This window comes from Eriocheir sinensis, chromosome 66 (assembly GCF_024679095.1).
Source record: "Eriocheir sinensis breed Jianghai 21 chromosome 66, ASM2467909v1, whole genome shotgun sequence".
Taxonomy (NCBI): domain Eukaryota; kingdom Metazoa; phylum Arthropoda; class Malacostraca; order Decapoda; family Varunidae; genus Eriocheir; species Eriocheir sinensis.
Genome location: NC_066574.1, coordinates 5,005,598 through 5,019,147, shown reverse-complemented (window position 1 = coordinate 5,019,147; position 13,550 = coordinate 5,005,598). Strand labels below are relative to the sequence as shown.

General features: G+C 44.7%; 2 protein-coding genes across 2 annotated transcripts; both read right to left on the bottom strand.

Annotated features, from left to right (window-relative positions):
* Positions 1-2,466: 2,466 nt before the first annotated feature.
* On the bottom strand, positions 2,467-7,265 carry LOC126987759 (SET and MYND domain-containing protein 4-like). The gene is made up of 4 exons (XM_050845052.1): positions 6,409-7,265; positions 6,180-6,301; positions 4,670-5,149; positions 2,467-4,567 (listed from the first exon to the last, which is right to left on the bottom strand). Exons 1-4 carry the CDS (start codon positions 7,223-7,225, stop codon positions 3,896-3,898), a joined length of 2,091 nt encoding a protein of 696 aa, XP_050701009.1. The 5' UTR covers positions 7,226-7,265; the 3' UTR covers positions 2,467-3,895.
* Positions 7,266-8,895: 1,630 nt separating this feature from the next.
* Positions 8,896-12,409, bottom strand: LOC126987757 (SET and MYND domain-containing protein 4-like). The gene is made up of 5 exons (XM_050845050.1): positions 12,273-12,409; positions 11,196-12,078; positions 10,991-11,112; positions 10,363-10,845; positions 8,896-10,122 (listed from the first exon to the last, which is right to left on the bottom strand). The coding sequence occupies exons 2-5, from the start codon at positions 12,073-12,075 to the stop codon at positions 9,436-9,438; spliced, it is 2,172 nt and encodes a 723-aa protein (XP_050701007.1). The 5' UTR covers positions 12,076-12,078; positions 12,273-12,409; the 3' UTR covers positions 8,896-9,435.
* Between the last annotated feature and the right edge of the window lie 1,141 nt (positions 12,410-13,550).

The window sequence follows — 13,550 nt, the reverse complement described above, 5'->3', positions numbered from 1 at the left end:
CACATCACTCGAACGATAAACAATATGCAAACAGGCTCCAGTAGCGCTTAGGTGAGTCATCCCTCCTATACCGTACTTAATTCTACAGTCTGCGGTTAGTTATGACACCTCCGCACTCGGTAAATAATCTTATGCAACAGAAATTCCTCTTACTTTACTAATTATGTTTTTAGTGTGACAGAACAACAGTACTTTGATCATTAAGTGTGTAGTCTCATTATTAACGAGTGGATTGACCTAGTCGTACGCTGGTAGTTAAAGACACGCGATTTACACCACTTGTTCATACGCTAAGCGACCAACACTCTGATGTCGTTATATGTATGCTTTTAATCAACTTGAAAACAACTTAGTGAAGATGTCAAATAAAGTATTACTTTCACACTAACGAAATTGTTTGTCTTTACAGGCCCGTAATTTTGGCGGATATCGGGGTGGGGTGGGGGGCATCATAGGGGCATCATGTAGACTCCTGCGTTCTTATGTTCTTATAGGTTCATGAAGTGTGGGGGAGGGTGGCAAGCGAAGCGAGCAGGGGCAGGTGGGGTAATTTTTATTTATTTATTTATTTATTTATTTTTTTTTTTTTTATTTTTTATTTTTTTTTTTTTGAGTAAGCACTTTCCGGAGCATTTTGAGGCCAATATAAAATACATTAGTTGTCCCCCACCCCAGAAATTACTGCCTTGCTTCAAACACACGAGTGAGAAGGAGTCCGTTTCGTCGGTGGCGACTCTGCTGTTTTTCAAAGCTCAGCAGTTCAAAGTCTCGCCTTCTTTCTGGCGAGTGTACAAAGACTACATTGGGGGAGAGGTTCGTCTAGTGCCTGGTGTGGAACTATTACTATCTAGTTATCCTCAGCTCAGACACACTACCATGAAGGCGAGGCAGGCTTCCCTTGCGCTCACTTGCATGCAAACTTGGTCTTCCACAGGATTAAACAACTTATATATAGTTAACAACAAAACTCATAACTTACCTTAGGGAATCGTAGCTCGCCAGTCGACAGTCTGGCGGGAAATGAGGCAGCCCGAGCACTTCGACCCCTAACTTTCGGAACCGTTTCACCAGGCGTTGATTTAGACGGCACTTAATTAAAGCAAACTCCTTTACTGTAGGCTTCAGCCAGTGGGGATTGTACACTTTCCTAAAGAGAAATAATTAAGAGGGAAACATTTCTTCTTATAGCAAGTGGTAAAACTAGCACACGTAGTAATAATTATACTGAAGTATATAACATTGCTCTTTGATGCAGTAACCACACAGGTACATAATTCACAACAATAACTCCTTGTAATACATAAGCAACACAATGTCAATTAACATATTTCATTAAGTACGAGGGATGACAAAACTCACGTTCAGCGCTCTAGTGAACAACATTGCACACGACAGCCATTCGCGTTCTCACAGCGCCCGGTCCACAGCAGAAATGGCTGGGCCTGAGCAGAGAAAGCCGCCACCAGCTCGAGACAGCGCTTCGGCACAACGCTTGATAGAATAAGGAAATTGGGCAATCGCAACGTGCACGAACACTCACACCTCCCGAGATGAATGCCTCTACACCCTTATAATAATCATACACATAAAAGATTTCACCTTAATACTGAGAGGAATATACATATACTTAAAAATCACAGAGCACGTATCCTAAAAAGATAAAAGGGGACACTGAAATGTTCTCCATACAGTAACCAACAAGGATAGTCGAGAGAGAACCCTTCAGTAGAGCTTGGATGCAGTGAAATGGAATCGACTGCATTTACTTGCGTCATCTTTGGGTATCTCTCAATGGCATTGCAAGAATACTATAGTGAAAGGGTGGCTTTGATATTTCTACAGTAAATTAAGTTCATCTTCGAGCGTGACACACTGAACTTTTCATCGATAGACAATAGCTTTCTTAGAGTAATTAAGAACACTTTTTTATATAAGCGTTAAACATGCTGTCCATACAGTTATTAAATTTTACTTTTGTGCTATGCTCTGCCATTTTTTTTTTTTTCGTCAAACATATGATGCCGTGTGTTTCAGTATCCTTTTATTTGAAGTTTACGCCTCCTGCAATAAATTTATACTTTATTCACATGCCTCGCAGGTTTCCCAGAATGTCAACTAGTTTCATTATTTCAATTCTTCTTTGAAACAATCACATTACATAGTGACGCTTTCATCACATTTCCACGGGACCATCACGACGCGTGCCGCACTCCTGTCTGGGTGGAACAGCGTTTACGTGCGTGACTCCCGACTCGACCATGTAGAAACAAAGAGCCGAGATAATGAGATTAATTACTAAGGCTAACTGGCTGACATTGGATACACGCAATGACTGATAAGTGTGTGTGTGTGTGTGTGTGTGTGTGTGTGTGTGTGTGCGCTGCATTTATACTCCTGCAAGTACTATGACGTCAGCACGAGTACAATATTATGACGTCGATATTTGTGCAAAAGGACAAAGATCTGTAGACTTCATATATTATATTGCAAACTAACAGTTAAATACAGACATAAGTTCCAATAGGATTAAGCTTGTCAAAGCACTTTACGTTCCAGCCTGAAAGTGACAAATGAGTTATACATGAATAGTTAACATCCATTAAAAACGTGCACTCAAACACCCATCACAGCCATCAGTTAATCTACGTCATGAACCTTGCCGAAATAAAACAAATTACATGAATACACGCGTAAACACTCACCTTCAGAGGGTGACTAAAATATGCTGAACAGAACAGTGAAGACATCCACCTCGTCAAGAGGCAACAGAGGCTAAGCATTACCCGTTAACACAACCCTCATGAATGCAACTTTTAGACGATACAAAACCAGCGAGCACATATTCGTTATCATAAAAACTAATACTTAACCAGAAGGCTTGTTAAGAGACGTCCAGAAATAACCTTAAAATTCTAAAATAAACAATAGAGGTAAAAGTGATTAGCGGCATTAATCTGCTAAACTAAAACTACATTGTTTTTTATGGATGCTCCACGCTAAACAAGATCATCCTAACATTCGGCAGATTTTGTCTAAACAGAAAGTGTCATAATAATATTTAATACTGAACATGAAACTGCTTTAAAATGCCACCAAATAAATCTCCTGTCAGCGCTATTTATGTGTTTGAGAAACCTTTGTTTTATAATTGTTTTACGATCTTGCATGCATTTTTTTCAGATATATTTTCTTAAACCTTATTAACGACCCCGATATCAAATCAGTTGAAATCACGGACCACTTAATTCAAAAGCTTTTCATGACAAAGAAAAAATAAGATATTAAACATTTCGTAACGGCAAAATTTCCTAATGATATATCAAATAGTCCATTATAGTGTTCCCGTATCTGAAGCATAACATTATCTATTTCCTGATCCTTTTACCTGGAATAAATTTCCTGATGAGTAAAATTTGGATGAATTAACCTCATCGGATTTTTTTGCCAAAACCTTCAGACTAATTTCTTTAGATTGTTTCCTCGGTCTTAATCTAGTTCACTCACATAATTAATGATTAGTTTAAAAGTACGACATTCCTGGTCATCCTCAATTACGAATTTTGTAAATTTTGTGAAAATTAAAATCTTTTAAAAACAACAGAATGTGAATAGAGGAAAAACTTCATCTGAAATGTAGGCTAATCGGTTCATTAATTCCTTGATTATGGGATATTTTAATTTTTCAAATCTACATCTTAAGCGTGAGGATAACTTGTTTAAAAATTAACTATTTGATTTAGTCTGACAATGATAAAAGTAACTAGTGGAAAAATAAATCCAAGCCTAAATCTCTTAAGAAATTAAAAAGAAAAATTAAATCTTGCCATTTTGTTGGCTACATTGAATAGCGAGTCACACAACGACTTGCCCCTTCCTCACTGAGGAAACTAATGCACTAGGACGTCGGGCATCCCGGCGCCTCGATGCCGTCGTGGATCACAGAGCACGTCCGGTGACTCATGGCTAGGATATACATGATCTGTGCGTCCTTGTGTAGCATAGCAGGCAGGTGGACGTGCTCGTCAAGGAAGGTTATCAGTCTACATATGCTTTCAATGTCTACCGAAGCGGTGATGCCAGTCTCTCGAATATGATCGCGGGTTTGCCTGTAGTTTTCTATCAGGTCATAAACCTTGGCCATGACTTCCTTGAAGTTGTAAGTAAATTTTCCAGGCATTCCAGGTATAGCAGCGACCATATTGTACTCTGTGCCACAGCTTAAGCACCTCTCATCTACTTTCCCTGGACACCTTACGCACTTGAGGTAAAGTTTATCTTCTGGCATCTCGTCAAGTTCCTCTTCATCATCCTGATTGCACCCATATAAGTCACTTACAAAGTTCTCGTCATCTTTAGTCTTCAACGCCTGCCACACATACAATGTGTACTTGCATGTCAGAATGGTCCCGGTCGGTATGGCACACGTGGCTCGCGTCACCAGGTACGGGCCGTGGGTGAAGGGGGCGCAGGGCGAGTAGCAGCCGTAGGCCATGACCAAGTTCGTTACTGGAAAGACACCTGCGGCAAAGACCTTCATGGGATTAAGCATGGCGTCAGCCTCCATGATCTGAGAAGAGAAAAAAGATGGCTTTATTTACTGTCTGAAATGTTTTCTGCATTATTCAATCTAATGTTTCACTGACATAAAAATAAGTTAAATGCAACGTACTTCCACTTCATAATAACCATCGGCCGTCACCCAGAGGTTGATAAGGTGGTGCAGGAGCAGGGAGCCTACGAAGAGCTTATCTTGCCGGCTGGGATGATAAGGTGTACCATCAGCCCTCACAAAGAATCTCTGGCAGGCAATCATCAGCTTGAGCAACACAAAAGCCTCCACGGCCCTCTCCATCTTTTTCGTTCCACTGTGTTCTTCCCTGCCCGTCATGCTGTACACCGTCAAGTACTCGTCGGAGCGGAGGGAGCCGTCATGGGTCAGCCCTTTGATCTCGGCAGGCTTACTCTGCTCTTCGGAGATTTCTTCACGCATGGCCTTTAGCTTTTGGAAAGTAGTTTTGAACAAAATTCTGCAAGCTAGAATGCCCCGCACTTCTATATTGAGGGCATTTATGAGAGGAAGTACCGGACACTCAGTCCAGTGAAGGCCGAGCAGCGCTTCTCGTCGACACGCCTTGCTGCAGAACACAACCTGGTACGTGGAAACAGAAGTATATTTAAATTTTGGAAAAATTTAAACCTTGAGACCCCTTCACAAAATAATGTGAAAAGATCATTTAATGTCAAGAACAACACAGTGGCTCAGTTTCATCCAATTCTCTTCTCCAGAACATTCATTCACACAAAACGCAAGACTTTGTAAAGAAAAGGATCCAAAGTGAATCGCTGCAACCGATGGGCAGAATGATATAGTCGTAGGCGCTTGTGTTGCTACGAAGATAACGGTTGAATTCTTTGGTAAGAGTTACCTCACGTGCCGAACAAGGGAAGGGGCAAGGTAAGTCAGGACTAAACAATATAGCCAGAATTCTATAAAATATTAAAAGATTGCAACTTAAAAGCAACGCAAGCCTTACGCACCGCGTCCAGATTACAGTCACAGAACACTCGCCTCCCCTCGTTTTCCAAAATATATTATAACAGGCAGCCCTAAAAGACCACTCGAGCAGTACCCTTCCCAGCAGAGCGTGGAGCTCACAAGTGAGGGATCTCTGGCCACGGCTGAAACATCACAACCGCACACCCGGGAGGCGTGACACAAGTCCCGGCCGACAGCCGATACCCCGTCACTGTTGGACGGACTGGAGCTCGAGGAGACAACCCATCGTCTCCACTCCGCACGGGAATCGAACCCAGGAGCTCTCAGTTGTAGGCAGGGGTGCTACCACTACATAAGGCAACTCCTACACTGTGTGTGTGTGTGTGTGTGTGTGTGTGTTGCTCCGCAGTGCAGTGGATAACACAATCAGTTCCCAATTGAGAAATCCTGTGTTTGATTCCCGGAAGGAGCAGAGGCAGACGTGCAGTGTTCAATAACACCTGTACCCCTGTTCGCCCAGCAGTGAATGGGTAACACGTACCAATTAGGCCTGTGTCCAGACCCCTGGGACGCATGAGCTTGTAGCTCAAGCAAGGAAGACAAATAGGTTAATCACACACACACACACACACACACACACACACACACACACACACACACACACACACACACACACACAGACCTGCGTGCATGCAGGGCACGGGAGGGGCGTCGCGGTCCTTTTCAAGCAGGTCATGCAGAACAGCCGTATATGCTTGGGTAGAATGGTGCTGCAATAGCTCTTCTCCATAATCAGCACCTCACCTGTTGCAACAATGATGAAATGCTTGTTTTTATTATGTACTAATTTGTTTTCATCAGGTTTGAAGTGAAATTTCCGTTACACCTGTCTTTATCAACAGCAATCTTACCTTGACTGACATTCCTGTTCGTTATGAGACACCGTTTCTCCCCATCTTTGTGGACCAACTCTACGGCCGCGCTGGCGCCCGTCAAGTAAAGGTTGTCTTCACGAGCCGGTGACGGTGGAGCACTTTTATGTGAAAAAGAGTTGTAAGAATACCGCCGATGGCCGCCTGCTGTCAATAATCTTTGATAGGCGATGGACTTCAAGCAATAGAGGTTTTCCTCCGTGCTCGCGGGGCATCCCTGGAGCAGCACAAACTCAATGTCTTCTATGCTCGCTTTGTAGTGGCCCATTTCAAACAGTAGTTCAGCTCGGGCCATGGTCACCCGACTCACTGTTTTATAATGGCCCCAGCCCGGAACACTTTCTCTCCTGCGCTTCCCAGAATTGACGTCCGGAGCACTAAAAGTTTTCCCGTCGGCCTTAACAGGCGGGTGTGGTGCAAATATTATGCTTGCATTGTAATATTTTAATGCGGAATCCTTGTTGACGCTACGCTGTTGTTCTCCGCGTATAAAGTATTTGAAAGCCTTTTTCTCATCTTTTACCTTAAGGGTTTCTTCTGGTATTAAAAAGTTTGGAATTAGAAAGTCTTGAGCCTCTTCCATATCCCACAATATCTCAAAAATTTCGTAATAGCTTCCGTCTTTCAAGATGGGCCGCATTCTCCCATATTTTCGAGCATTGGCGCCGAAAAAATCTCGGACAAAGTTTTTACTCAGTTCGTCAAACTTAAATTTTGGGACGTCGGAAAAGAACACCAGTGGATCATAATCGTTTGCATCAAGATCAGCATCAAAGTGTTTCAACGTGACGGCCATGGCTGCGCGCACTGTATGACCACTCGCCGCGCCACCAGCACCTCGCTCACTGAGGAGACTTCATCCTCAAGACACCATCGAGCTTCAGTCGACCCGTGTTGCGAAAACGAAGCACTGAGTTGCTCTTTTAGGCTCAGAGCTTCCAGTTTTTGCGCACTCTATATGATGACTGTAAAACTAATTTCTATACCTTATTACAGTGGGTTTGAAATAACGGTGCGCGTTTTTTTTTTTTTTGTGTGTGTGTAATATTGAAAACCTCATTTCAGTGGAGTGTTAGAACTATTGTGTCGAGCTAAGTTTCAAAATGTATTATCTCTCTCTCTCTCTCTCTCTCTCTCTCTCTCTCTCTCTCTCTCTCTCTCTCTCTCTCTCTCACACACACACACACACACACACACACACCAGAATATTCTTTTGCCCAACAGCCTTTACCCAGGTTCATACAGGGTCTCTGTTTTGGGGGGTTGTGGCTTGGAGGTTGAGGACCTGATACCCTTCCTGACGTCACGCAGCGGCACCGGGGCTCGAACCATCGCTCACTGGCTCAACACTTCCATTGCTCTAACCCACTAGACCGCCGCCACCCCCCCCCCTCCCCCACACACTCACTGCAGTATATGGCGTGTTCAGAAATCGTCGTAAGTGCCAGAAATACTCTCGGAAAAGAGAAGGGAGGCTGCTTCTATAATGACGGATGGTCTGTGTTGCTACTTCAAAGTATGTGAACCAGCATGAAATTGTAACTTATCCCCATTGCTGTTTGGCGTGGGCGGTTGAGGCGGCATATTCCTTATCAAGTCCCTGAGTGATGAATAGAGAAAAGGCGTCGAGTATTGTTTGCTCTGTGTATCGTTTCAGTGTGTCTTGCTAGCGTCAGTCAGATAACTTTACCTACATGACCCATTCGAAGCAACATAATGAGTTTCTTCAGCTTCCGCCGCCACGGATACAACTACGACCACGTGTTTAATCAATTTCGAGATTATAATTTAGTTACTGTTAGTCGTTTTAGGTTGTATTGGTCGAGCTAATCGCGTCAGTACAAACCTTACTTCTAGAAATGACTTGTTACGGGGAACTGAATCCCACTGCACCGCGGCCACACCTTGCGTTTGTCAAATACGAGATAGTGTGTGATGTTCAAGGCATTTAGGTCAACTCGAGGGCAGCAGCTTGTATACCAATGCGTTGTGGCTGTGTAGAGGGAGTGGGAAGGAGTTCGGCGTTCAAAGAAGCTCTTAATGTAGATGCATCATTATAGAATCAATCGATGCTTGCTATTTAAGATTCCGATACCCTACCCCCCTGTCCACCCAGCAGTGAATGGGTACCAGGTATTAATCGGGGGTTGTGTCCCGTCTCCTGGGATCTGTTCTTCTCCTATAATTCCTTCCCCTTCTGTCTCTCTCCGGCATATGACCACAGATGTTCCACCGACTTTCCAACTTTTTTGCTATTTAAGAGGAATATAGTTCGCGTAGTTTATTTTTTCGTTAAAACCCAAACTATTTGTTAGATGTGAGAAAACAATCACGCGTAAACGTTATAAAATCCTCGTTTGTAGTTCATAGTGTTTTATTACCCAAATTCAGAATAGCACAGTTCCAACTCAAATCTATATTTTATCTGTGAGAAAACAATCACGCGTAAACGTTATAAAATCCTCGTTTGTGGTTCATAGTGTTTTATTACCCAAATTCAGAATAGCACAGTTCCAACTCAAATCTATATTTTATCTATTTATCTTGATCAACAAAATCCAACTAATATCCAGCGATTCCTCAAATACAAAGGGAAAAAAAGAACATAATTCATATCAATCTGCATCCAACTTTTTTTTTTTTTTTTGTAATGGTGTTCCTACGCTTTAGACTTTAAGCTTCCCATTTCCCAAACACTATTATTGCCAGAGTTAATGACCACAGGGTATTATTTTCTAAAACTTTATTTTGAAAGCTTCGGTAAAACAATAAAACTTAAAATACTTCCCAAACAGAAGGCGAAAACTAAATGGTATTAAAACACATAAAACAAACTCAAATTGGGGGACTAGACACGATGGAAAATTTCCGCTAAAACAACAAAAATACTTAAAAGCTGTTGAATAGTTAAACACAGCAATGATAAGACCTCCCGATGGCCTGCTTATACTGAACACTCCACCAGCCACAGGCACACTGAACAATCTACGCAAGCTCCCTTTGTAACTAGGAAACTTGGCACTGCGGGCTGTTGTCCTCAACGCTGTGGGACGACGACGCTAACAGGTAGCTCATGGATTTGTAGGTGCTCTGTGCGGCCACGTGGATGTAGGAAGGAAGCTCCACGAACTCATCGTACAACTCGATGAGATTGCTCACCACCCTCATGTCAGCCTCAGACTCGCTGCCTCTCTTGATCAATCTGTGCTCTGCGCGTTTGTAATCTTTCAGAGCTTGTTCGATTTTTTTCTTCATCAGGTTATACTCATAAGTGAACAAATGATGCTCGTTAGGCACAGCAGTACGCCCCTTGTAGTAAAGATTGCAATGGGAACACTTCCGTGTGAAGGAGTTTACATGCGTGTGGCATCTGACGCACCTCAGGTTGAAGGCCGAGGTGTACTGCAAACCGTCGGGCCAGTTCATCTCGCACGCCTCACACCGACACACGAAGAAGTACTGAGGGAGCAGCCTGGCTCGACGCTCCCTAAAGTTTCCTTTTACTACATCAACATACTGACAGGTGAGTTGGGCCCCGGCAGGTATGGCTCGGCAGGCTTTCACCACTCTGTACTTGCCGTAGGACAGCACGACGCAGGAGGCGTAGCAGGCGTGGCTCATCAGACTGACGGCCGGGAAGATACCAGCGCCGTAGACGAGGAGAGGATTTTTATCAACTTCTTTGCCAACAATCTGAAATGTAAACAACCCTTTATTTAGGATTTCTAGAAAGCAAGAAACATAGAATTTATGATTTATGACCAGCACCATTAAACACGTGGAACTATTTGCCCCGTGTCCCTGGGTAATGGGTTCTTACCGACCACAGGCTTTAGCGCCATTGAAACTTGTTTGAGCACCGCGGCCACGCGCAGCAATAGCGTAGCCCCAAACTTTATCATTCACAGAGATGAGTAACAAGCACAGTCTCACCTCTATTTCAAATATTCCCCCGGAGTTGCAGGCAAAGTTCATCATGTGATGCATGAGCAGGGAGCCCGTGAAGATGAGGTCCTCCTCACTCGGGCGGAAAGCCTTCCTCTCGCCGTCTCTGAAATATCTTCCGCCATTCTGCAACAGCTTCAGAGCCAAGAACGCTTCCATGGCTCGGCTAAGAAAATCCTTGTAGCCGCGCTTTTCCTTATTGGTCACCAGGTTGTAGACGGTCCTGTAATGGGTGTGATCATAGACATCATCGTCAAAACCACGGTACTGGGGTGGCCGGTGTCTCGCCTCCGCCATCAGCTGCGGCGTCATTTCCCTCAGCTTCTCGTGGGTTGTTTGCATGAACAACTTTAGCGCCAGCAACGGATTAATTCCCATGTTAAGCTCGAACAGAGTGGGCAGAATGGGACATTCCTGCCAGTGAACGTTGGCCAGACCTTGGATGCGACAGCGTTGGCTGCAGAACACGACCTGGAAGAAGTTAAGTGTTTGTTAGAGCCTCTGTTTACGGGGACTTGCAGCATTGTGAAACCTTTTTTTTTTATGTTCAAGTAAGACCGACATGTATATAGACTCAGAGTCGTGAAATAAAAGTAAAGAGTCATGTGTCACCAACCATTGAACAGGAAGGGCAAGGCAGAGGCGCCATAGTCCGTTTCATGCACACCGTACAGTAGGTCCTGAGGTTCTCCATCCGGACAGTGGTGCAGAAACTTTCCTCCACCGCCAGCAGCTCCCCTGGAGAACAAGTTAGGTCATATCTGAACATTTAAAAATATGGTTTTGCATAACGAGAGGTATAAAAGGGTCATTGGTCTTACCGTGATCTATGCTCCTGCTAGCCACCAAATAGCGTCCGACATCTTTGTTGTAGGCCAATTTGACGGAGGAGCTGAAGGCTGGAATATTTGGGCTGGTGTCCACCAGCACAGGAGGGTCAGGACACCTGTACTTGAAGGATACCGGACGGTCCGAAGATTTGCTTTTCGACGGAGACTCTTTAGAATCTCGTTTGCGGGGCTCAGGCGAAATTGGTGACGCCACCTCGCGAGGACTCCCTATATGCTCCTCGCAGGTTTTTCTCATTTCATTCAGCTTTGCTGCTATCGCGGGTGGGCATCTAAGCTCAAGAATGATGTCTATGTCCCTCATGCATTTTTTGTACTGTTCCATCTCAAACAACAAGCATGCCCGCGCCTCGTAGGCATAGGACAGAGACACGTACTCGCCCCAGCCTTCAGGGTTGTGGGAGCCTGGCTCTCCCTCGGGCTTCCCGACATACTCCCCTGACAACTCATGCCAGGGGTCCATGACGTCACTGGAAATAACCTTGTCATCTACTATAAACAGGGGATGAGGAGCCAGCTGGATGCTCAGGTTGAAATACTTCAGTGCCAGATCTTTGTCCTTCCTGTTGAGGTGGGTGTGTCCTAGCCGCCAGTATATGAAGGAATTTTTATCAGACTTTTTTGACTTGAAAATGGGAGGATTCAATTTGGCGTGTGCTTCCCGGAGTCCCCAGATGAAGGAAAACATGTCGAGAGTGCTGGTCTCGGGCTTCATCAGGGCCTGGATCTCTTTGAGCTTATCGGGCCGCCTGTGGGTGATGGACATGATGAAGCGAGTCACCATCCCTTCGTAGGTCTTCGGCGGGTCGGGGCGGCGATCCCGCTTCTCTGGGGAGGACCCGCCCTCAGCCATGGTCTGTGGAGAGATTGACACGTCCCTACTAAGGTTCATACACACACAACAGCAGAGAGTTTCGATATGTCAAAGTTCCTAGACAAACCAAACGTAATGCACAAGAATATCTCCATAGTTCTACGAAAAGCCCTCCCAGTCCCTCCTCAACGCACTTCAAACAGGTGGATAAATACTCTTACTACTCAACCACTCACTCTTCGGATGGTTCACGGCGGCCTCGGTCCAGTAAAGCCGTTGTGGCTATTCGCTGCCCCTCTGGTGACTGGCGCTTAGTTCTCCCTCGCTGCCCACGCCGCCTTCGTTCACTCTAATGCTTCTGAATCATTAGAGTATTTTTTGGTCAGATTCAGCGTGTCTCTCTTGCTTTTGTTGCCGAGTGTCTATTGGGATGATCTTTTGCAGATTTGCGTAATATTGTGACCTGAATTAAATTAGTAACCCGTTATTACGCAGAAAAGCTCATCGGCCAAATATTACTGTGCTGAATCCCACATTTCATGCTACGGACTCCTCGGTCTTTTATTCAAATTAAGTAAATGACTGAAAGATACATCAAGCCTAAGTACAGTTTTTCACGACACACCACACACCTCAAACTCTTGGCTTGACCGTGAGAACTTGAAAGGTAAGACAAGTGAAGCTTCATTTGGATGAAGCTTCACTTATGTCTTCAGCATCAAACGAATCAGTCTTGACTGATATGATCCTCTCATTCTGCACACACGCGTGTATGTGTGTGTAGGGGGAGGGGGAAGAGGTCTCGTTAACTCACGGCCTGATCACGTGCTGGACTCGTGATCGTCAGCCACCATGGCTCGTTAGCTGATCTGTGGGCAGAACTGGGACCTCACACGCCACCCTCACTCTCCCACTTACTCAAGGCGACACAGTGACCGTTCCTTGACAGGGGATACATTTTTAGGCCTGAGCAAAGCGTGAACCTCAGTCTGCTGGGATGGCTGACTGAAAGCTTAATTAATTAAGCATTTCATAACGAGAGTGGTTTGTGTGTAATTCATCACGGTCTGACCCCGCGATAGACTCACGATCGCCAGCCAGTACCTCCCCTAATGGAACCCACAAGTGATGGTACTCTGGACACGGCCGATCACCCGAGAATCGAACCCGGGACCTATCGTTTGAGAGGTGAGCACGCTAACCACTGCACTAAAGGTGTGTGTGTGTGTGTGTGTGTGTGTGTGTGTGTGTGTGTCACTACATCTGGTCATAAAGAACAATAGATTAAAGTACTGAAAGGGGATCAGGTAAGGAGCGAGAGCAATAATAGAGGAAGAGCAGAGATGGAGAAAGAGCAGGGATAGAGGGAGAGCAGAGATGGAGGAAGAGCAGAGAAGGAGGAGGAAGATAGACTCTACTAGGCCGGTAATACAAGACACTTTCGATTCACACATCAACTATTTCTAAAGGTCAAAGAGGGGATCAGCTGGGTTCTACTAAGTGTTTCTTCAGGT